The sequence below is a fragment of the Melanaphis sacchari genome, unplaced genomic scaffold (genome assembly GCF_002803265.2).
Source record: "Melanaphis sacchari strain LSU unplaced genomic scaffold, SCAv2.0 Contig72_pilon_pilon, whole genome shotgun sequence".
Taxonomy (NCBI): Eukaryota; Metazoa; Arthropoda; class Insecta; order Hemiptera; family Aphididae; genus Melanaphis; species Melanaphis sacchari.
Genome location: NW_020271519.1, coordinates 809,858 through 837,549, shown reverse-complemented (window position 1 = coordinate 837,549; position 27,692 = coordinate 809,858). Strand labels below are relative to the sequence as shown.

The following is a 27,692-nucleotide window of genomic DNA, read 5'->3' as shown; positions in this document are numbered from 1 at the left end:
CTAATCGTTGATGTATACATCTATACAACGAAATGCATTTATACTATATGGTAATTTTATCATAATATCAAGGATTAATGGTAAATACTAAATATAAGTACCACCCGATTGGTTATTATAATTTGAAAAATGATCATAGTGTGGGTGCTTTGTGGTCAAGTTTATTTTATGATTGTATCTTATAATACGAGTATAATAATTATATCATAATATTTTATTGTGGTTTCCAAGAAAAAAACAATTTTGTAATTCAAAACTAATTTATAACGTTTTTGATTTTTTTTTCTAGAGTAAAGAAAAAAGTTTACAGAAAAAAAACGTCGAATATTTTCCGCACATTTCTACAGTAAGTTAACAAATAATATTATTTTTAAATAAAGTAATATCATTTATAACTTTATAAGTAATATAATTAAAACGTAAAGCATTAACAAGAGTATCTACATCTTATTTGTATTTAAATTTTAAGAGAAAGTTAAAAAATGTGTTTTCAAGATAAATTTAAGATGTTATAGTAGCCCTTAGGTCCTACTGCATGGTTGTAATAAAGACATTCCAGCATCGGCGTGTGTTATTAGCCCCTTTTGTATTTTTTGGCAAGTTTATACGTAAAAAATTTAATTTTATATAATCGTTTAATACAACATTTTTGTTTTATTATAAAATTATATACCTACTTTTATTTTTACGAACTTTTGATTGATATAAAATAATACATAAGACTATTGTGGTCGTTTATAATGTTTTTTATTTTTGTTTACGCCATTCTGATAGATGCCAGGTCTTCTATGTGTGTATCTTCTATGAATAACGCGATTATATAGGTATGCGGGTATATTAATCGAATGCTTAAAATCGTGCATTATTTGATTAATAGTTGTTCGAAGGGGGTTGCTATGGAAAGTCGAAATGCATTTTTGGTTCTTGGAATGTATATCGGTTAAAACGGAAGTTCGTTGGAATTACGGTAAATGCTTGTTGTTCACGTTAGAATTTTCAAGTATAATTTATATGCTCGTCGATTTCATTTTTTTTTTATATTTTAATAGTTTTATACTACGTGATATTTTCGCCATATACACTTAAATAAAAAGAATATTGAACCGTTATATGTATAAACATGTATACATCAACACCTGTAATAAATTATATGTATTTATAATATGTGTATGCCAACTATTATAATATATTGTATCATATATTAAACAAACGACGTATGTAACAAAACGTGAGTAATTTCGTTTATTTAATCGTACTGATTTATCGAGAAATAAATTCATTATTTCTATTTTATAATAACATTTGACATTAAGATGATGTCAGTGCACTATTTGTTTTCTCTTTAACCCACGCGCAACATAGTAAATTTGCATTCAGCAGAACCAATTTTTGTATTTAGCTTAAGTATTAAAATTAATTGATCTATTATAAATCTTAAAGTTACGAACACTAGTGTTTTTACGTTGGTTTATTTAGGACGATATGAACATTTTTCAATTGCAACATTTTATTTATTCATACCTAAAACGCATAAAAATTAAAATATTGTAAATAAACAACAGAAGAACATCGGATATGTTTTTAAATTAAAAACTATCAATATAAGATTGGTTCTTCTGAACACAAATTTGTTGTTGTGCATGGGTCAGAAAAAGGAAAAACAAATAAAGCACTAAAATGCTTATAAATTTTTATTAAACAATTGAAATGTTTTTAAATTATGTGCTTAACCAAGATAATTTAATATGATATTATACAGAATGTAATACTACCTATATGTTTAATAAAATACTTATACATTTTAAATTATTAAGAAATTGTATCAATAATATAAATTCAAATTATCGAGATTCTGAAATTTATCATTACCGACTACCGTTATTTGATTTACATTTACTGAAGTTCTACCGAAGTTGTGTTGGTCAGTTTTGATTCGTTGTATTAACATTATTTATTTATGTATTTAATAAAACGAGTATCACAATCTAGTTTGAAACTAGTTCAGTTTGAAAATATTTAAATTACTAGTTTTTACTAATTTAATGCTCTTTAATAGATATTAACTCGATAAGGTTTTTATGTATACCTATGTTTATAACCTACCTATGTATTATTATTTGTCATTTAAATTTATGGTACAAAATTAACAAAACTACTATATTAATATGTTTTTTTATGACTGAAGTGTTTCCAATATTTGTAGTGTTAACGATTTTACAGCTCATGTTTATATTTGGAATCCTAAAAATATTTTTTTTAGTTTAAGTTAAAATATTCGTGGAATTGTTTGTGCACATGAACTGTAATTTGGTTATAAATAATGTAATAAACAACTACCAATCCAATTAAAAGTTTTAATACCTAGTTGGGGAGAGAATGGACGTAAATATTATTCTAGTTTTCAGGAACGTAAAGATTTCATTTCACCATTTCACGCGCGTTGTTGATAGAACGGTGAATGTTCTGTCGTTGACAGTTAATCCAATAACATTGCTGTACGCCATTTGATTAAAGCGATACTATGACGGTCGTATATCGCCTATATAGTTTAAGCCCTATACGACACACCATAACGGTGATCAGACATATCATGATGAATAAAAAACGAATGTTCCGTGTACTATTATAAATAATAATAATATAAAGCCATACTTAAAGATAATAACTGCTGCGGTGAAGCTACACGCGTCATATAATAATAATAATATATCACTACATATTATTATCATGTATTAATATTATAAGCTGATCTCGTGCTATAGGGGTGACGGTGGATTACGACGATCAGGATCGGTCACCGAATAGATATTATGCTTCGACGTTCGATAAAAAGTCGCGCCGACTAACAACGGGTATCGACCAGTACGGTTATTAGAACGACTTACCACACCATAGGTACACGATATACGTTAAATCCGATTAAAAATAAAATCTACATTGTATAAATGCGATAGGCGTTGAATAATGGTATTAGTATAATATTTGACTATAATATAATAAAATATATAATTATTATATGTTCTTATGGTTATTGCACCCGGGTTCAACGGACTGGTACACCGAAATATGTGTGTGTGTTGCCCAGGGGTTAATGAGAGAAGTCGTTGCTGTGTGACCGGGTGAGGCGCGGGCGAGGGAAGATCACTGCTGCAAGAGCGTTCGTCTTCGTCGTCGTAGTGCCTGCACGGACAAGGTGCGATCCCATCGTGCCGCCGTCGCTACCTCCACTATTCATTTCTCTCGTGTCCATTATATTTCTATTATAATAATTCCCCTACAATTCGACTATTGTGATACAAGAATATGTGTACGGGACGTGACAAGGTCCGAGAACATAAAGAACAAGTGCGTAGACTATAATGATATATACGTGTATACTGTATACATATGTACATTGTACATGTACATATATTTATATTCTCGGCGTACCTGCAGTATACCTACTTTATGTTATTATGATATTATTATAATGTTATATATATATATACTACCTATATATTAGAAGGTTTAAGTCTGTGAGTCCAAAACGTGCGTCACATGTGTACAATCGATACAACCCCAAGGAATTCGTCTTTATATTAATTTTTTTTCATATTAACACACTATATATTATGTTATTATACGAACACGGATTTCTTATACACAGTTAATATTATTATTATTATTATTATTATTATTATACGATAGGCAGGTATGCTAGTCTTTTTAGTTATCGGACTTATGAAATGTTTAGACAAACACGTTTCAGAAACAGAATCCATGGCTTTATAGCTCGTATTTTACGATCCATTCATATTATGGTTGTGAAATTCCTGCTAGAAATGCGTATAAAATATATTTTTTTCTGAGTTATTGGTACAATATTACGCATATTCTTTCAACCAGATTTGTGAAAACAATGTTACAGCTTAAAACTTTTTATGCTATACTATGTTTACGTTTATGATAAAACTATATTTTAATTTTATAATTATTTTTTTTTTGACTTACCAACATTTAAATCATAATAGCACTATTAGTATTCAATAAGATGTTTTTTTTTAAATATGTTTATAAAGTTAATATAATTTTAAAGTTAATGTATTAAACGTGGCATAATAATGTACAACATTTGAGTTTGAAAAAAAGTCCTCAAGAAAAAAAAACATTTGTTACCTACGTTAGTATCTTTATTTTTTCGGTTACTGCTGTGTTTATTCTCACGTTTTAAAGGAAACTCATTTCACATTTGAAATATCGCGCATCATTTAATATATACTTATATATATATACTTCTAAACAGGCACGTTTGTAAACTACTCGCAGGTATAACAACGACCCTACCAGGTGTATCAGCAGGTATATATTGTATACTATAAAATATTGGTTATTGTCCGATGGAAAAGGTTTTTTCATACATTCTGGTCGAGAAAAATGCCCTTTATCCATTTGTTGTATTTCAGTTTTTATGTGATATAGGTAGACCATTCTTAGTCTGAGCTATTGAAGCCCCTGTGTATTACCCTTGTATTCAAATATTTCAATGATTCGAATGATTTATCAAACATTACTACAATACCTGTTGATACGTGTGTTTAACAACTGATAATATAATTTATTTTATTGTATAAAAATGTTTATGAAAGAAAGATAATAAAGTTTAAGAATAGTTACAATAAATAAATGACCAGAAACCGAATTCTTGTACAGTATTATAAAGGTCTATAAACCTGAAAATATTTTTATTTTATGAATGTAGAACTATAATATTATTAAAATACAATACTTTTTGTCATGAGATATATTGTTAAAAAAGAAAAGTTATGCAATTTATTGAAATTAAGGAAACTGGTCATAATCACATGAAACGTTTAAGATTCATTCAAGAGTTTGTAATTTGTGGGATATACATAAATATTTTTTTATTCATAGTATTTTAACACTTCTGGATGTGATTAAGAGAGAAGATTAAAAAACCTGTAAAAATTGTCAACATTTATCGTGTGTATGCACGTATGGACAACAATTTTTTTACTAAAACATTATAGAACTATGTAAATATATAGTTGAATACTGTAATAGCTTAAAACAGCGCGATTAGATAAAAAAAATGAATACAATAAATAGCTCATCTGTAATACATATTAGTTAAAAAAAATCGTATCAAAAATAAATTACAATAAGCATAATGTATTAAAAATATTTATAAATATTTATTTTGTCTCATTATTGTGTTGGTACACAAGATTTAATGTACACAGAATAGTATTATGTATACATTTATAGTTTATGTTACGTGAATCGAAAATCGAAACTTTTATGATTTGATTGAATTGTATTGAATGTTTTCTACGCATAGGATGACATCGCCGTGTTTGATTGAAGGGGAAATAAATCGACTTATTTCAATACCTGTATTATAGATAACGCTTAGTGCGTATTATTAAATCTAATACAAGACGTATCACTGGCCAAAGTAGGAATTTAATCCTTTGAGGACGGGTACCGACGTATTTGTGTCATAGCCGTGTTTCGTGAAAGTATCCACCTAGATGTCTGTAGTATATTGAGAGTTAAATACCTATAAACGTGCTACTTATAATGCATTCATCTATTGTTTATTCTTAAACGACACTTAAGAATGTTGTTTGTTTTTAATTGCCATTTAACTGACCTTTTTCCGAAATTATTACACAGACTATCGTTGATCGTACAACCAATACGCTCTGAGCTTCTCCCTTCATGATAATTGATAAACATACAAGTCGACGTGTGTACACACACGTCACTCATAACTATATTAGTCACGTGGGTGGGAGAATTTCGTTTCCTTCAGTTATGCAACGTTTATTAAACACCAAGAATGTGTAACGAACGACCTACAATAATAACAATAATAATAGTGGTTAGGTAAGGTATATAATAATAATGCTAAAATATGTGCTGCACCCGCGGCTGCACAACGAATTATAGTGTCAAGGAATTCGTTAAGACTATTAAGAATATAATGGTATACGATACCTACAAATCTAAAATAATAATTATACCATAATCTGGTATAGGAAATTTGTGTAAGTGTGATGTAGCCAATAACTTACTATACATTTCGTGTATTACTCAAAATTTTACTTGAAGATGATAATATAATAATTCTGGACAAATCGATAGGAATTATAATACAAAAAGCGTATAATATTGCTTGTGTTATATAAATTATCAGATTATTTATTCATATTTTATTACAATATAAAATTTTGATGACGTTTATTGTAAGAAAAAATTTACCGTATTTATGAAATCGCATTTTAACATAATATGAGTATAATATTATGATATTATGAAATAATAGTACTCGCCACTCAATAACACCGGTATAGTGGGTACCATGATATATATTCCATAACCATATGGAACTCTTTATTTAAATGACAGCCTTGGAAGGTAACCGGTTTGAGACAAGCAAACAAATTACTTTCGGTCTTTTTTTTCCAGTTTACAATATAATTTTTTTTTTATGCACACAAATGTTTGGTAATACTACATTCGGCGAGGTTTTGTTATGAGTTAAGATTTTTATGGGTATTTGCCAGTACAATCCAATATATGTATGTCAAAAACCAGTTTTGTCCAACGAATTGAATTTTGTCCAATGATCCCACGTGTTCGAGGTTTTGGGTCATGTATTAAAAGTGAAACTAATCAATATTCCAGTTTAATAAGTAATTAAATAACGTAATTGATTTATATTCATATTGTGATAACTTGATAAAACCAATTTGACATATTTTGTAAAGGTCGAGGTTAAGAGACAAAACAATATATTACATGGGTACGTGAAGTTTGGTGATAATCCTTAGAGCTATAGAAAGTTGATAAACTCGAGCTCACAAATTTGATTATTTGCAAACGTTACGAAAACATTGAATCGTGTTGGAATTCGGATTAAGATTATTGAACTATGAAATCATGATGTTATAATATATGTATGTATCGAAGGTCTTTTAACTAGGTAGAGCTTATTAATATTGAACGTGTCATAAAATTAGATCCTTAATATTAACAAATTGACCTCAATAGTTAAAAAGTAAAGTTTGATAAAACGAAAATTTATGCAATTTTAAAAATATTTATTAATGTATTTTGCTAATTAAATACAAAATGAGATGATATATTATTCGTATAATATATGGTATTTATATGAGTGTAATACATACTGGCGGCATTGGTAAATAAATTTTATCTAAGTAGGTACCTGAACGATAAAAGTAATAAAATAATTCTTCTTTAAGTTATAATAGGAGATCCATTACTGTTTGTATAAAAATATCCTTCAATAAAATTCTTCAGCTTCCTGATTTTCAGAGCTTATTATTTCGTAGCACATCATATAATGGTTAAGTATCGTATTATTATAAAAACCTAGTACACAATATATGAGTACATAGTCGGTTAACCACGAGTTGAAATTTTTTTAATAGTGCACAAATCGGCATCATCCATCGATGTTTGTAAGAAGTTATGTATTATACCAACAGATAAATAAAATGAATATTATTTGTATAAAAACTAATAGTCATTGTTTATAACTATAGTAATAGGAAAAACATTATATATAATTCATATAGTTAGCAATTGGCCTTACTCTTGTACTGGGTCATAGTCTCAGTAATCATATATATAGTTATAGTGTAAATACTAATATAGCTGTGTCACTTTAATATTAGTGTTTGTTATAAATTTCATTTTATAACTGATAGTAATTTAGCAGTTTTGATTTATTTGTATATTATGCATTGATTTACTTTCTTCAGATTCGTTCAATGATTTAGTTTTATAAATTATACTCATAAAATAAATGTCTCGGTTTATTCAACGCGACAATTTTTCAAGAATTCAGTGTGGGATGGAATATTGATTGTGTGTCTATAATAAAACGGATACATATTATATTGGACTTTATAATATTATTTTGACCACAGTAATAGTTCCCACTAAATTCTTTGGCATAAAAAAGAAGTTTTTATAAATATTTCACCCACAGATTCGATCAAAACACATTTATATAATAAATTTAGTTCGTTCACTAATGTAACCGTTAACCAATGTTGGTCATTTTTCAAAAATGTACAAGCGTTTTTACAACGATTCATAGCTCACATTGTTGTCGTCATGGATGCGTCAAAAATTAATAGGTATATAAAATCGTGGTACCGGATGTTTTCTATCAATAATCGACTATGTTTTAGAGGTCGTCGACACAGATTTAGAATAATACTAGTAACGAAATCTATTTGGTAAAAAAACAAAATTGCGTCAACATAATTTCAAATATTTCAAATAACTTACTGCAGTGATTTAAAAATTGTAATTAAAACTTCTTTGTTGTTATTATTTAATTTATATATTTACACAGAAGTTTTAAATATTTCCATTATTTTAGGTTAGATTAGGTTAGCGTAAATGCAATCTATAATACTTATCTTAAACTTAGTTATAAAATTATATAATGTTAAATAAAATTATTTATAATATTTAATTTATATTAGATGCTTACCTGTTTTTGTAATTTTTAAATTTTCTTATCCCTACGACCCTATCAATTAATAGATCATATGATCATTTTATACTATTCATTCAACGCTGCTCCAGGCAAGTTACGCTTTTTTGGAATTTACATTTTCGTTATGTGTAATCCAATATTAATTATCTTTATGCTGGTTAATAATAATTTGTTACAATCTTTTCTGTTAATTATATTTTGTGTAAACAATTGAATTTTAGTAAAACTAACAATTTTAATGTTTCTTACCAAAACTTAATACGAAAAATAAAGTAACTTAATCAACTTTGTTGATATTGTTGTATTATATAGCTGTAATATTTTATTTTAAGTGTATAAATATAGGTAATTCAAATAAAGCATAATAATTATTATTTAGGTACATTATTTCACGACTTAAAAGAGTATTTTTATTAACATTTTTCACCATTTAATTTTAAAATAAGAAACAAATGAAATTAAAAAAAAAAAAAATTATATTTTAGAACAAGCGCATATTTTTATATTTTTTAAGGTATTTTGATGCATACTATTTTATACTTAACAATTGTATAAAAATCTGGACTCTATAAATATGTTGAACAAGACAAACTATAATATATAGATTATAGGGGAGTTTACCAATTGCGCTTAAAATTACCTTTTCATATACCAATTGCGCTCTAAACATTTTAGGGTCGATATACCAATTGCGCTCTAAACATTTTAGGGTCGATATACCAATTGCGCTCTAAACATTCTAGGGTCGATGTACCAATTGCGCTCAATATATTTTACATTACCTAAGGAAAACTTATTAGTTAGTTAATAACCGATTTTTTTTGCGAGTTAAAAGTAAAAGTCTTCCAAGTCGGTGAAACGTATAGGCTTTATACAGTTAAGTTAATGAAAACTAAAATAATATAACATTAATAATAATAAGAGAATAATGAATTTGGTCACAACGAGGTATAATAATAACATTATGATTTAAAAAAATATATATATAACACAAATAAATTAATAGGTGGGTACACTAACTGGTCACAAGTTTGATTGTCAATTATTCAAAATTAAATTAATAGGTACATAATAATATTATAATTCACATTTAAACGTTTTTACAATAATGATAACACACAATTTTTAAAAATTCGTTTCTACAAATTTCGCCAGATTTGTATTTATCGATATAAGAATTAATTGTTATTTTTTTTTTTAAATATGCTCTATTAGAAATATATTTTTCCTGTTCTATACTATTTATTGCAATGTACGTGCTAGTCTGCGTTTCAATAATAACTTTTAAAAAGACAAAAATATTTGGATGGGGAGAATAAAAATTTGTAGAAAATGAAGCGTGAAAAGCTTCACATGCATTAGTTGTACGTTCACAGCTTATTGAATTGGACGCCCACAGTTTTGGAGGAAATGTAGAATTAGATGATATATAGTTTTCAACGAGATAATTAGTAAATTTAGTTAGATTTGAATTAATTGGTTGAATCGTCATTAGTTCTTCTACAAACACATCCTCCACTTCTTCGTGTGAAAAAAGTGATAAACCAAAAACTAAATGAAGCCATTTTCCTACTTCAGAATTAGGATTTTTATACTCTGTTTGCAGTCCACAACTTTGAATATTCCTCCACCAAGCTTGTGATAAATGAAATCGACACCCTACTAAAAGTATTGAAGGCCAGACTTGTTTTACTGCAAAATGTATACCTTGTTCGAAATCGGCAACGACTGTTTTTGGATTTAAATCAATATTGAATGTTGCACATTTACTAATTAAAACTCGAAATAAATATTCATATGTACTTGGTAATTTATTTGGCAGTAAAGAAAATATAAGTGGAATATAGTGCCCATTTTTCAAACCATGTATTGTAAAAAGTTGGTAAAAATATTTAGAACAAAATTCGAATGTTCCATCAACAAATATTTTGTCACAAGTACATAAAAATTCTAAGTTTGATTTGGTAGAAAAACATATTATATTCAACATATTGTCGTTTATAAGCAATAAATTCTCACTCTTGTATGTATTTGTATCCAAATTATTTAAAGCTGTATGCACTTCGGTTACATTTTTCGGTAAAGGTGGTAGCGTTTTTCTACGAGTACGATAAACGCTTCGTCGTATAGAATGCACATCGTTTAATGTTAAATCTAACGCACTTGATTGCACTTCATTCCGAATTAGTTTTAGTGGTCGTGTTGTAACTTGGTCTGTTGCTTTTCTTTTTAATGAATTAGCAACAATTTGTCTATTAATATTTGAACTTACTTCGTGGTTATGATCAAAATTCGATTTTAAAAGCACCGTTTCACTCACATCACATAAAAAATTCGAAGTACACGATTTAATTGTACATCTCCATTTTATTCCATTTTTGGAAATAGTACATTTTCGGAACTTAAACTCGTCAAGAACTAATAACGGTTTACCTTTTTCACTAAAAGCTTTTGTAAAACGATCCATATTGTAACGTCAAACAACTAAAACTTATACTAAACGATTAACAAGACATAAGTATTGGGTACCTATCAATATGATTTATATTTATAATGGGGGTATCACCAATGTGTTCTTCTATCTACAGTATATTGTGTGCAACGAAACAATTAGGCTGATAAAATATATCCGATGATAATGAAAACTTGTTTTCGTCCATCACTCAAATGCGTACTTCCGTAATCAAAATATGTGCGTAATAATAATAACGTTTCATAAAATTCCCTACATTAATATATATAATAATACACTGTTAAAAAATATATTAAAACATAAGACATAAAGTAATAGGATTTTGAGTTTATGGTAATCATAATATTTGTATTTTGCATGTTTTAACAATAATAATAATTTTTCAAATAATAATTTGAGCATGGCAATTTAGAATAATATAATTTAAATTCAAGCGCAATTGGTATATTGACCGTAAAATATAAAGAGCGCAATTGGTACACTAACCGTAAAATATATGCAGCGCAATTGGTATATTGACCCAAGTATAAAAATTTTGTTTTAGGCGCAATTGGTCCATGCCCGATTATAGATAGGTACATTGGTGTTTGATACCTGTACTTAAAATATTATAGTTTTATATGGGATAGCTATTATTATATTAAATTTAAGTACTTACATTCGATATGTATATAGCATGTGTCTTGTACTTTTTCTCAATATTATTTAGCATTATATTAATATAATATAATTATGCATATATTATAATACACATTATTATGAACGTATTATGTTTTTACTTTCCTTGACGTCATATAGGTATATTATAATAAGTAACGCTACTATTAAACCACTTATTGGCCGATCATAACTAACTTAGGGTTTAGAAACGTACTGAAAGGGATAATTTATTCGCGACTACATAACGACAATAACGCCGAAAATCATAAGTACAGGGGGTACGTACTTTATTCGACGTTTTACCTTAGTCCAAAACCCATACTCTGCTAACTTGACGGCCATTAGCACAAATAGAGTGGAATTTAATGGGAATTGGCCTCTCTGAAAGAAATAAAACCTCCTTCAAAATCTATCAATATATATTTTGATATTTTTCACTAAGTATTTTTACTGTATACATATTAAAACAAAAAACTAAAAACTCACTTATAATGTTTCCATTCAATTCTTTTAGATTGCTTTACAGTGTAATATATGAACGACCACTGTTCACCGTGCAAACATAAAACGTAACTTAGGTCAACGATGTTGTAAAAGTGGTTAAGTATTTAAGTTTAGGAATACTTAAAAGTTAATATTGAATATCGATGTGACGTTATAATTTATAGTCTTAAATTGATTTACCATAACTGATAGGAGAATCAATTTAATACTTTGATTATTAATTAATAATCAAACATAATATACATAGGTCCTACCTGCCTATATATTTTCTAAAAAAAATTATTTTAAAATTTTGATTATTCTGGATTTACTTTGAAGTGTTTGAGGCGGGAGAAAAGCTTTCTCACGTTCATTTTTAATTCATATGGCTCCATAACCAGTTTATTTAATTATCAGTATTTTTACCTACATTGATAACGGGTTTAATTACCTTATCGGTTGGTGTGTGATCCGAAGAAATTATCATAAACCATATTTTATTAAGTATTAAGTAATATACCCACCGATTCTTGTATAGGTCTGCAAAATCTTATAATACACGCTCATGATAATTTTTCCCACGCCCGCAGCAGCTAAATGTATGGTAAACGATACCGTCTGGATATCACGATATAATACGTGTGCACGTGTGGTAACACCAAACTCTTTTGTATGTATGGGACGACCATACACTCACAAATAAATATATTATTTATTTTTTACGCGCATGTGTAATACGCATTACAATATTATCAAGGTAAACGAGAACACCTCTGTTGGCCGCCGCACATCAAAATTCAATGAGCCTCAAATTTCGTATGATATATCATTATAATATTATGTGTTCCGCGTTCGTTGTTGCTACTACATTTTACATGGATATTTATATACCTACTCATCAGAAACGATGTGCTCGCAGCAGAGCGTTGCAGTTATTTTCGTTGCAGTTTTCGTTTAAAAATCCGAAAAACAAAAATTAAATCGTGGTTTTACATTGTATGACCTTCGACGTTGTTATTTTAACTGGAAATGCGTGATAAAAATGATTTCACGTATTGCCTTGAGAATTTTAAAAGTTCAACTCTGTCTCTTCCATATATTATGTATAATTTATCCAAGAAACTTCGACACCAATTAAATAATATTATATGACATCAGACGCTTTGTTTCAAGGGTGACCCAAATAAAATAAATATTCAACTTTCCGTTATCGCACAGATTGTGTAAACTTAGAATATTCAAACGTAGCTTGTATAATATATTCTATATATATATATCAACAACGGCGCCATAAAGTCGAGATAAACAGCTAAGTAGTATTGCGATTAAGATATATTATATAATACCGGAATTTCTTGAAATGCATTAAAACTTATTTTCTCGTTTCACCTTTTGTACCTGTGCACATAGGTATTATTTTTCTACACTAAAACTTAATTTTTTGTTTTATTCTCCACCATACCATAAAACCTCATATACGAATACTTCCGTTTTTCTTTGTCTGCTAAAACCCAAATCATTGTTGTCTACCACCAAAACGTATTCATTCTTTTATACTATTCGAATTGGGGCCAAGTTTTCTATATGTTTATAATAAAATATAAATAGGTGACATAATGATCTTAGGTACACGTAATCGTGTTTGAAACGTGTACAATACTGTCTGAAGAATTATAATGGTATGAGTCTTATTGTAGTAATTTCTAGACTTTAATTTATGTATAATAATATGTATTATATTATGTAAGTTTTCTGTACTAATTCATTATTATTAAATATTGAATTTCAACTTGACTATGAACCGCAGCCTTTGCAAATTTATTTGAGCAATAACTATTGTCGAAATTTTATTATATCGATAATTATTTTTAGAATATTACATCGCGAATCAAACGAAACAAATAGTATTTTAATGATATATTTTGATACAAAACGATAATATTTGTTGTTCTTCGTTAAGATAAGTACTATACATTCTTAAAAACGTAGTTCTTTCGTGACTTCCTAATGCGACGTATGCCAACATGAATGAAATGATTCATAGAAAAACATATAAAAAATAAGTATAATATATCATAATAATATAGTTAAACATCGATAGCTCTTCGAACGTTTAAAGTCGTCTTGTCTTAATATTTTTATCGGAAATTATTATAATGCTCAAAACATACAAAAATATATTTTTTATCTTTAAATTAAATTATTTTTAATCACAATGATAATTATGGTAGCCGCGGTTCGTTGTAATTTCCATTTTAAATAACGATGTAGCGCCGCGGGATGTGCAAAGAATATTTATTTATCAAAATGATAACAATATTATAAATGGGTTAATAATTCGCACTGTGCGTGGGCGTATGCGAAATTTAAAGAAGAGCCGGATCACGTTTTGTGGTATGACGGATGAACATTATTTAAGACGCTTGTTGGGTCTTGGTGATGCACGCAGGATTTTGATTAAAAATACTCTACTATATGAAATATATATTATGTGTTTATATTCGTGTTTCATAATCTATACCAGAGGTTCCCAAACTATAGGTCGCGATCATATTTTTAGTGGGTCCGTGGGTCGCGTTATATTTTTAAATAATACCTTTTTTTAGACATATGGTCACCATTGGAATCAAAAAAAGGTTATCAGATAAAAAAACTAGATATGTACACCCATCATGTTATTATGAGTCGCCAAAATTGAAATATTTCCAAAATAGGCCGTACCATAAAAAGTTTGGGAACCTCTGATTTATATGATTTAATAAAAATATATACATTTACACAAATTTTGATTTGTCGATATGTTGAACTCGATAAAGAGATACACAAAAAATAAACAATTATTTTATCGTTATAATATTTTTTTAAGTTCAGATCGTCTTCAAAAAATCATATCACCACTTTTATGTATTATATTATACTTATTTTTATTGGGCTGTTCACAGAATAACAAATTTATGGCCTTCCAAATTTGTATAATATTATTATTTTTATTAATTTTCATTGCAAAATCCAATATGACGGTAGTCCATCTTTCTGATAAAATTCCATTCAAAAGTTGTCGGATAATGTTCTAGTGTTGATAAATCCTGTTCGGCCGTGCGTCCGTTACCCAGCGACCACTTTCACCTTTCCGGCTGGACCTCTCCCGCACACGCATGTCCAACCCCTCCCTCAGACAATCTTGTTATGTTATAATAGTTCGATTGGACACGTATACCTACCATTGAAAACAATTTATCCGTCTAGACATTGGTAACACCATGTATACAGTAGGTTTACAAATAATATAATATAACGTGCTACGGAAACTATTCGAAAAAATGATAATTGAAAATAAAAGGTACACACCTCAGACAAACTGTAAAGGGAATGACGAAATCATAATCTACCAAATTTTGTTGGCCGTCAAATAATAATGATAATAGTAATAGTAAATCATAATATATAATATTTAACACGATTTTGCTAGCGAAGGCCGAATCAGTTTGTTGGATAATTAAACACCGTCAAGTGCCATATGCATGTAATATACTGTAACTTTTTCAACTTTGTAAATAAATAATATATACTTACTTATAAATTGTAAATGCGTCCAAAATTAAGGTTATAGAATTGTTGTTTATTAAATATTATCATGATGACGCGTATTTGTCGTAATTTGTTATTTAAGAGCATTTCGATTTTTCCGTTCGATTCGATTTAATTATCTATTTTTTTCAACAATATGAACTTTTGGTTGGAAAGTTGCCAAACCTATTTGTTCCTTAACCCTCAATTTTCGGGAGCCCTGTAGTAAAAGGAAATGATTTATGCTTTTGGCGTGATTCGTACACTTTTTGTGACTGGGTTAGGTTGCCAGCTTTTTAGAGAAACTTTTTCGTGAGCCTTTTAGTATTTTCAGCCTTTCTATAACACTTAAATAATTATAGTATTTTACTTTAAACGCCATTTAATAAGTATAGAATAAAATAATTTTATATTTTATATTTCTATACTCGGCTGGCAAAATAAAAAAAATAATAATAATAAAAAACACGAAAGTTTTATACAATTTCTAAACACATGATAAATGTGGAAAATTGCAAATAGTTATTTTAAAATAGATATGTATACCTAATAATAAATCATTTTATTGAAAAAATATATACGATTCCGAATGTATAAAATAATGATCAGCGCATCTATTTCTAAAAATAAATTATTTGTAAGTATTAACTTAAAAATTAATTCCTACCTCGACGTAAGAAAAAAATTACCTTGTGTTAATGATTCGTTCGCAATGCAATATACATCAGTTAAAATACTTGGAAAATTGCATGATATGTCTTTTAAAAAATATTAAGTAGTAGTGAAATATTTCAATATACTCGTAATTTAAATTAAAAGAAATTAATCGTAATCATTATTTTACATTTTTATATACAATTTGACAAAACTCTTATGTAAATAAAATATTGTGATTGTGATCTTAAGAATTTGAACTATGATCATAAAAGCTGTTTTAATTTTTTTCAAATAATGAAAAGAAAAATACCGACTGGATAAAATATTGTCATGTTTATTTATATTTTTATTTAAACTAACAATAAATATAATTTTATAAGTTGTATCTAAATTAATAAACTTTATTATTTTTTTAAAATAATTATTTTATAAATACTTGGTTTAAGCATAACTAATTTATATGTTTTAAAAAGTATCAAATAAATTATTTTATATATTATAACAACATTAAAAAAAATTTGAATTGATTTTAAGTGATGATCAATATTGTGAAATAGAAAATTTTTTTTTTAGGTATTTAACATAAGATAATTCAATTTCCGGTAGTTTTGAGACGAATTTAACCTTGTGACACAAATAAGTCGAATATATATATATGTGTTTTATGTTAAGAAACACTATAACACAATTATACCTAACCGCCTTGACTTGACTTAAGTCATAAATAATTTTGACAAATTATTGAAATTCGTCAGTCAGTAGATCAGTTAAATGTGTTTATTATACAATTCTTTTATTCCTTTCACAGATGATGACACTAGTCATTTTCTAGTGCACCTATAGTCGAAAAGAAATTGTATTATGATGCACACTAAATGGTGGTTAGTCATTAGCGACACGCTATAATATACCAATTGGTGGTTTTCATTGGTATAGAATTCAATACTTCAATTGTGATTTAAATTTTAAATGGTTTTGTTTATTATATATACTTTTGACCTCATTTAGTTAAAAATTATCACTCAGATTAGAAAGATCCAATTAGCAGATTTTTACAAATTCGTCAAGTTCATAACGTACTACACTTCTATAATAATAAATGATATAGGTATTGTTTGTTTGAGTTTATATAGCATTAGAAAGAGATTACGTCTATATTATTTAGGCTGAAGTTCATCGATATATGAAAAGTAGTTATTACTCAATTTGTAAATCTACTATATCCCAAAACGGTCTACAGTTGTTTTATGTCTTATTATCTGATGGACAGCTTTCTATACGGGTTCTGTATTCAGCTTCTTTACAGGGCTATTTTGTTTTTATTTAAGATAAGACAAATATAATATATATGCATATTGCTATTAGTAATTAATTCTTTAATAAGGTAGGTTGAACTAATTTATTTATATTATACTATAATTATTAAATATTACTTGCACTTATTAAGTGCAAATTTAATATAACTGCTTACCATTTAGTGGAGTCAATAAATTCGTGATAAAAATAGCTTAAATTAATTTAAATATATTAAATATAGCACCGTGTTAAGTGAATAATAATATATTTTTTAAACTACTGGAAAATGTTTAAAAAAATTGTTTTTACTTTTTTAAGATATTTAGGTTTTTGTAAGAAACTAACAACACGTATGAAAAATCATGCATTAGGTTATTAACATGAAATTATTATATTATGCATTTTTAATTAAAAATTAATTTATTTATTGACGAATTTTCCAAAACATTTTCAGCGTTGTTCTATTAACGCTTATAAAATAATTGTGACATGTATTTTAGATATTTCTTGATAATAATAAACTTTAAGCACAAATAGTTTTTTGTTTTCTATTACATTATTTAAATCTTTATAAAATTTAAAATAATATTAATATTATTTTCCATCACATTGATAACACCAACATTTGTAATTTATTTATAATTATGGTTAAGCATTTTAAATATTTGATTGAATTTGGATTATCTAGCTGTATATTATCATTAACATATATATATATATGCCGACATAATTCTTTTTGACGCCATTCTCATTAGTCTCATATTATAGTTAAAAATATACTGCTGGGGTGTTAGATGGACCTTACGTCCTTACTTGCTTAAATAAAATCTAATTTACTAATCTACAATATTATTTTATACACTTTATATTATAATAAATATAACTACTCCGTTTGTTTCTTAAATAATTTTTTATACGTCAATTAATCTCAAATAAATTTTATAGATTTGACATGGTAGTAGTGTCTGTGGAAATCTGAGTGATAACGGGGACTACGGGGACATGTCGACAACTAGTGGCGGTGACACTGAATACATGCAAGAAAACTCGGTGAACTCGGTGACTACCTTATACAACGGCGATCATACGGTTGTCAACCATAGAGTGACGCCACCGTCTTCGTCCAATGCCGACAGTGGTTTAGATAATTCTTATCCAGAGTCATCCGCTGGCGACGCTAAACTTATTATAGACGTGCCCGACTTTTCCAAAGGTATTTTTGGTATTTTTGTATAATACAATTAACTTTTAATATGAAAAATGTTGAAAATTTATTTGATATTCCCAACTTATATATTTTACTCTGAGCTTATGAGATTTTCATAATACTTAATATAATAGTAGGCCCATATGTTAAAACAAATTTTATATTGAATTAAATAAATTTCTTTAAATATTTACAAAAATATCCTTTGATGTGTAAATGATATTGTATGCATTTCTACTTTTTATAGAAATGGAAACACCACGCACGGGTATTGATAACCCTAGCTTTGAGACTGATAAAACTGATGTACCAAAACCTATAACTAACGGGCATAATGGTACCGTTAATCACGAAAAGGATAAAATGGCTGAAGCTGTGAATTTAGAATTAATTAATATGAAACCGTTTGCTAAAAGCATTAATGGCAAAGAAAATGGAGTACCCAAGAAAAAAAAAGAAACTGCTGTCAATATGAACGATACATACGATGACTATTTTATCCCTGTAAATGAACACAAAAAATACATTAGGTTAGTGTTTTCCATGAATAACGAATTAACTTTGATGAATTATAATTTTTATAACCGTTATATATTTATGATTTATCACAGAGGCGGAGAAAAACTGTATGTAACCAAAGATAAACGAGATATGAATCAATCTAAAAAACCATTTATTTGTTGGGTGTTTGGCCTAGTCTTATTGGCTGCTGCTGTCATTATCGCAATTTTAGCGTCAAGTAAGTTAAATCGATTTAAATTATAAATCGAAAATTAATCTTATGTTTTTTAGCTGGTGTAATATTCAATAATGAAACTGCAGTGGAAAGTAGGAATTTCATGGAGAATGAGAAAATCGCTGGTTTTGGTAATCACCATGGACATTTCTCATCAGTCAGCCCACCTCCTAGTATAGATAGCTCGAGTCCATTCAATCCTCCGACTACTGATATGTCAGGAGTGTACCTTCCTAGAACCGTGCAAGGTGAAATTGTTATTGATAATTTGGTATTTACTCCTGGCTTAGCAAACAAATCATCTACAGAATTTATAACATTAGCTAGTTCAATCGAAACCGAGGTAATTTGTCCTTAAATTTAAAATTTTATTTTTACAATAATATTTCCTATGCTTTCAGCTAAAAAATGCTCTTTTTAAAAACCAACCATCAAATAGTGTTGCTGATGATATACATATTAAAGTCTTAGAATTTTCGTGAGTATTTTTTTAAATTGTAGATTTAAACGAAATTTCAATAAACTAACTATTTATTTGTTCTATAGTTCTGGAAGTGTAGTAGCTAAGTATAGAATAGGCTGGGAATATAAAGATGACAGTGAACCACAGGATCTCATTGATGCAGTTACTCTTAAAACTCGATTGGATAGTTTTATAAGAGAGTCTAATGGATTTTTATACAATTATAAAGTTCCTATCCATAGATTGCGCTCAGATCGTAAGTAAAAATAAACATTAGGTATCTACATTTTTTTATGAATAATAAAATATTTTAACCTTATTTATTATATTTATAGCTGTTATGGATAAATGCAAAATAAATAACGGAAAATGTTCCCATTACTGTTCTTACGATTATAAAAGTTTAGATTTTGTATGTTCATGTCCGTCTGAACTCACTATAAGTGAGAATATGAAAGACTGCAAACGGATTAGTAAAGGTATATAAACAATTAAAAGTGTTTAAAATCTATATTATATAAATATGTATTTTTTTTTTTTTTAGATATTAATAATGATGATATAGATGATATTAATGTCCATGATGATAAACATGACGAAGATAGCTTTGACACTAAGTCCGATTACGATTCATTTTCGGAACTTGAACCTAGTTCGGTACCTGAATCTAAATCAGAAGTAGAGTCTGAATTAAAGCCAGAACCGGAACCTAGTTCAGAACCAGAAGGAAAAGTTGAACCAGAGCCAAATACTGTTCCTGAAGTAGAACCTGAACCAAACCCAAGTTCAGAATCTGAAGGAAAAGCGGAACCAGAGCCAAATACTGTTCCCAAAGTAGAACCTGAACCAAAGCCAAGTTCAGAATCTGAAGGAAAAGCGGAACCAGAGCCAAATACCGTTCCCGAAGTAGAACCTGAACCAAAGCCAAGTTCAGAATCTGATATCGTTGGAGAATTGGTGCCTAGTACAGAATCAGAAGTAAAAGCAGAACCAACACCAAGTTCAGTTCTCGAAGTCAAACCTGAATCTGAACCTATTTCTGAATCAGAAGTAAAAGCAGAGCCAGAGCCAAATTCAGTATCAGAAGTCAAAGCTGAACCAGAGCCAAATACCGTTCCCGAAGTCGAACCTGAACCAAAGCCAAATACAGAATCTGAAATTGTTGCAGAATTAATGCCTAGTACAGAATCAGAAGTAAAAGCAGAACTAATGCCAAGTTCAGTTCCTGAAGTCAAACCTGAACCTACTTCTGAATCAGAAGTAAAAGCAGAGCCAGAACCAAATTCAGTATCAGAAGTTAAAGCTGAACCAGAGCCTAGTTCCAAATCTGAACCAGAGCCTAGTCCCAAATCTGAACCAGAGCCTAGTCCCAAATCTGAACCAGAGCCAAGTTTAATATCTGAAGTCAAAGCTGAACCAGAGCCTAGTTCGGAACCAGAAGTAAAAGTAGGACCAGAACCTAGTCCAAAACCAATAGTAAAAGTAGAATCAGAAATTGGCACAAAAATTGAACCTGATTCTAAACCAGAACCAGTACCTAGTGCAGAGTCAGATTCAAAAAGTTCTATTGACAATTATGAAACGTTGTCAGATGTTGACATTAGTTCTGAATCAGATACTGTAGAACAAAATAATAACCCATCTTCGAGTTCTTCATCAGAAAAACCAATTTTAAATATTGATCAATCTGATAGAGAAGCAAAATCACATTCAGATGAAGTATTCAGTCACGAAATCAAGCCAGAAGTAACTTACAGTGTATCAACAGAAACTGAATTTGAAACAAAAACAGAGTTGGCATTTAAAGATAACTCTAAACCTAAAGAAAGTTCTGAATTATTAGGAGATATTGATTTGAATGATCCAGAAGAATCTACTGTAATTCCATCGATAACTGAAAACTGGTTGACTACTACTCTATCTAGTATTCCTAGCATTCCTAAATTACCTAGTGATTTGGAAGTAACAGAAAAAGAAAATGGATCTACAGAAGAAAAAGTGAAGACAGAGGCTTTAGGTTTTGAACAGATGGAATTGAAATCTGAAAATAAATCTACTATTATTGATTTAATGTCTGAATCCCATAGTAAAAGTCCAATTGAAGAAATAATAACTGAAATACCAGAAACAACTATTTCAGGTAATGTAAAAGATTTATTAGGTGTAGTAACAGTTTCAACTATAGATGTAAGTTCAACCATCAAAGAAGATATGAATTTACCTATGAAAGAATTGGAAAATATTTCAAATGAACATGTTACTGAATACATTTATATGACCACTATGCCTTCAACAATAGATCAAGAACTAGTTATGCCATTACATAGTTCAGAAAACCCAAATTCCTTAGAAAAAAATAATTCAAATGATTTGACAAATTTAGAAAAAACTAATATACCCGACCCTACTAAAAAGTTACAATCTTTAACATCCCTGGAAGATCAGGTAACTAATTCACCTCATATTGAAGTTTTAAGTACTTCTACACAAAGTAATATGGATAATTTCAACGAAAATAGTTCACCTGATGAACAAGATACGATTTTAACACACTCAAATGAATCAAACTTATCAGATGTTGTTAATGAAAACGATAATATGAGTGCATTAGATTTATACCAAAAACCAGAATCAAAGAAAAAAGACAAAAAGACTTCTAAAAATCCTGAATTTTATTTATCTGATAGTGGATTTACAAAAAGAAACAAAATAAAAACAGAAAAAGAAAACAAAAAAAATAATAAATCTGATGCTATGGATATGATGACAGAATTATTAAATTCCAACAAATGTGAAGAAGGACAATTCCAGTGTATAAATGGTACAACCAAAGATGGTTCATATTGTATAAAAATGTCGTCAAGATGTGATACAAATAAAGATTGTACTGATAACTCAGACGAATATGACTGTGCTGAAAATTCTTGTGCTGGAAATTTCCTGGTAATAAAAATATAATTAATTCAATATTTGATCTTTTAATTAATCAGTATTATTTTTTATTAGTGTAAAAGTGGAGAATGTCTACAAAGAAACCTGGTTTGCAATAATATAATGGAATGTGAAGATGGCAGTGATGAACAATCTTGTGGTTAGTGTACTACATATACATCTAAAATATGTTTTTAATTATTTTTAAATTCATACAAAAATATGTTATTAATATGATATTGTTTATATAATAGATTTATGGAAGTGTGCTAATGATGAAAAACAATGTACTGGTGGTCAATGTTTACCAGAAGCCTATTTTTGTGATGGAAAATCTGATTGTAATGACCATTCAGATGAGCTACAATGCAACAGTAATACTATTTATAATATAAATGTGAAAACAAATATTAAATTATGACATTTATATGATTGTTTATGATAGGTACTTGTAATGGGTATCAATGTTCAAACAGCTATTGCATATCGAGTACTTTACGATGCAATGGAGTAAATGATTGTAGTGGAGGAGAGGACGAACAAAATTGTGGTATGTACAAATTATAGTATTAATTATTTAAACCTAATACTAATTACTATATTATTAATAATAAACCTGAGAAATTATTAGAATTTTGGTTAAGTAACTACTAAAAATGTATTATTCTTTATGATGCAAATGTGTATATAATATTCAAAAACTATTTAAAATGATTATGTTAGTTACAAAGAACCATTGTGTTTGCTATTGTCACAAATGTTTATATAAAAATTATAACCTATTTAATTAAATTAAATAAATAATATTTATACATACTATGGTTTATTTTTAGAATGTAGTTCCAATGAATTTAAATGTAATACGGGTTCAGAATGTATTCCAAAAACCCAAATTTGTGATAATGTACCACAGTGCACAGACCAAAGTGATGAATGGCAGTGTGTTCAACTTGATGGTGTTCAACTTTTTGCAAAGTATTTTATTTTTCATTAATACATATATATTTATATTTATAAATAATTAATTTATGTTAATTAATAGAAAAGAAAGTGAAATAGCTATGAAAGTATGCAGTAATGATTGGTCAGAAACATGGAGCAACTTTGTGTGTCAAAGTCTTGGATTTACTGAAACAAAAACAACTAATTTCCGATCAAATGAAAACTCTACTGAAAACTTAGTGGGGTATCTTAAATTGAAACAGAATTCAACTTTAAATAGTTCTAAGAGTTTGACGGGATATCTTGAACCAGCTTTAACGTCTTGTGAGACTGTAGAAATTAAATGTTCTTCTAAACACTGTAAGACTTAATTTTATATTATTGTAATTTTATATTTAAATGTTAACCTAATTTTTTAGTATGTGGAGATTTTGGGGGCAAAGATCCATTATCAATGGAAATGTGGCCTTCTGTTGTCTACCTTCATAACACTTTAACCCATAAGTCATGTACATCTAGTCTTGTAAAACGGAATTGGATATTATCGTCTTATAGCTGTGTACATTCCATGTTAGTACATAGTTTTATTAAAACAAAAATAAATTAATGGTAATTATTTAATCTTATACATTCTATTGTTTTTATTTTAGTGATGAATCTCTATCGCCTGAACAATGGGAAGTAATTTCAAGCAAATCTCGAGTAGCCAATGAACAGAATTTAACAAAAAGATCAGTTTCTAGAATAATTAGTCATCCTGGAGTAAAATTCGAGAAATTGCGCTATTTCAATGACTCAGTTTTAGTAGAACTTAGTACACCATATGATTTATCAGAAGAAGTTAATACAATTTGTCTACCTGAAAAAGTTGTTGATAACAAACAACCATGTGTCACTGCCAGTTGGTCTTATGAGTCTCCAGGAGGTATGAAATGTGTATTACTATGTTATTACAAAAGTCAGAATAAAAAAAAATTATAAGAAATGTAAAAATGTTTTTTTTATCATTCAGTCTTTTTTTTTATTTTTACATATTAATTTTTATAATTACAGTTTTCAAACAATTTTCACGCTCTTTATCTGAACCATTAATGCAAACAGATTTGTGCAACTCAACAAAGCACTTTAATGGTTTCCTGACAGAACAGGAAATTTGTGTTGCTTCAGGAGAAATGGAAGCCAGTAATGTAAGTATTATTTTCATAATATAATAATATTCATGTACCAACAAGTAACAATAGATACACTCACTGTACCTGATACAGTGTTTTTGGTAAAAATATTAAATTAAAGTGTATTTTATATTCAATATTGTACAAAGTGAATGTTTCAAAAATTATAAAAATTTTATATGCAAAGGTACAAATGTATCATAATACCTCAGTATAGTACAACCTATAGTAATTAACTCAAAATATTTGAAATAAGTAATCAAAAATCAACATGAAATATAATATAGGTTTGACATGTCACGTTAGTATATTATATTATGATATTAAAAAAACAAAAAAAACAAAAAAAAACATATTATTTAATCAGATCATTCATGAAATGTTTATTATAAGTTATAACAATAGCTTCGTAAAATTTATTATTATGAATTTACTTTTCAGGTACTAAAAGACAGTTGTATATACTTTAAATAATGTTAATGTTGTTGTAATGTTTGTGAAAAAAAAAAATTGAAATACATTCAAACTATTAAAATATTATAGAGAAATAAATAAATTATAATAGCTTTTAAAATTTTACAACCATTGTCTACTGTTTTTAAAATTATATTGAAATTACTATTACTTATAATAAGTAATTATATTATGTTCATACTTATTTATAGAAATACATTTCTGTTTACAATTAAATTAAATGAATGAGGTTGTCACAAATATAAAATTATATTTCAAATTTAATTTCTACAGCTGTATATTTTATTTTTATTTCTCAGTTAACATATAGATATTGATTTAATGTTAATGGTATTGCTTAGTCAATATCTTTTTTTACAATAAATAATACACACACACACACTAATCTAAAAAATAACATGTTTGAATTAAAGTTGTCTTTAATTTGACAAGAAAAAAAAATACCATCCATTTTTATTAAAATTAAGTATCTAATTTAAAATGAATATGATAAAATTACCTCTGTGTTTAAATAAACTCATGAAATTTTTTTAAATTAAAACATCTGTAGTATCTAATAACAGTAATATTATATGTGAATTTATGATTAAACCTTATAGTTTTTTTTTTAAATTGAATTGAATTGAATTGTATATTTTATATATTTTATAAAATAATATTGTGTGAACAAAAATCTTGTAAAATGCAATATTATGTATGTCATCTATATTAAAATTTATCAAGGATATGTTTAATTTTTAATTATACATAGTCATTTTGCTATTTATAATTCATTTACTATGTTTAAAAATTACATGGCTCATTGAAAAATAGAAAACAAAATTCGTTCTAGATTTTTTTTTTTTTATTATTTAATTATATATTGTTGCTTTTTTATAGATGGAAATCGGATCACCGTTAATGTGTTTGGCAGAAAATGGATTGTGGCAGGTACAAGGCATGCTCAGTTACCGAGGTGGTTATGGTCGGTCTTCTAAACCATCTCTTTACAACGCAATTGTAGAATCTGTACCATGGATAGAGAACACAATAGCATTTGGTGTCTAACATGTTCTCTTGGTCAGTTCCCCGTGGGCCTAAATGATTAATATTGTAAAAGTATTTAATAATAATAATGAAATGACGACCGTTATATTATTATCTATAGTGTCGTAATTTATACTTTTTTAAAAGGGATATTATATTTGTACAATATAATATAATGTAATGTTTTTGATATTTTAATTACCCACTTTAAATTTTTTTTTTTACTTATGTTTTAAGATAAATTACTTATTTAAACTTATCTAATTATTATATGGTACATTATCTATACAGTTAATTAATATTTAAATTCATAGGCTTTTATAATACGGCATGTTTTTGACACGAGTATACAGTGAGTTGCCATATAGTAATATTATTCATGTCTGTAAAATATTATCCGTCCATTTATTATTATTATTATTATTTTGTATTTTATTATTAACCAGTATAATAGTATATACGAACATGTTCCTTCGGTTGACCGTTTACATTGTTTCGTGTGTTGGAAACGCGATCATATTATAAACTTTATTAGTACCGTTTAAACGACTGTATGTCAGTCGTACAACGGTCTCATCAACGTAAACGCTCATTAAATCCAAAATTATATCTTTTATACTTGTTTATAATTATTATAACATTTTTGTAGTTGTGCTCAAGAATATTTTATTTTAATATATTATTATTTTATAAGTGATGTGATTTGTTTTATAGCTTGATACACTTTGATGTATCAACATTTATATGTATATATTATATGTATAATCATAAAATAATGCATATTAATATATTATACAGAACTACCAATATTACGTTAGATTTTTCTATAAAAATATACTCAATAATAAAATTAAATAGATGTATTATATTAATTGTATGATTTAAAAATTAAAATAAAGTTGATTTACATACTATTTACTTTATTAAATTTTATGGAATTATTTAATGTATTTGTTATTTTGATTATTACTGTATGATCATTATTATTGATAATAATGAAAAATGAGGTAACCTATACTTATCATTATTATTTTTTTAAAACAGATATAAGTATAACATAATACTT

General features: G+C 27.6%; 1 protein-coding gene across 1 annotated transcript; it reads left to right on the top strand.

Annotated features, from left to right (window-relative positions):
• Nucleotides 1-287: 287 nt before the first annotated feature.
• Nucleotides 288-26,754, top strand: LOC112600867. Its single transcript, XM_025348189.1, has 18 exons — nt 288-346; nt 18,621-18,888; nt 19,130-19,412; nt 19,494-19,621; nt 19,675-19,961; nt 20,020-20,096; nt 20,165-20,337; nt 20,417-20,560; nt 20,626-23,024; nt 23,088-23,172; nt 23,267-23,386; nt 23,458-23,562; nt 23,846-23,987; nt 24,055-24,314; nt 24,374-24,524; nt 24,605-24,879; nt 25,008-25,141; nt 26,480-26,754. Exons 2-18 carry the CDS (start codon nt 18,678-18,680, stop codon nt 26,645-26,647), a joined length of 5,142 nt encoding a protein of 1,713 aa, XP_025203974.1. The 5' UTR covers nt 288-346; nt 18,621-18,677; the 3' UTR covers nt 26,648-26,754.
• Nucleotides 26,755-27,692: the final 938 nt, after the last annotated feature.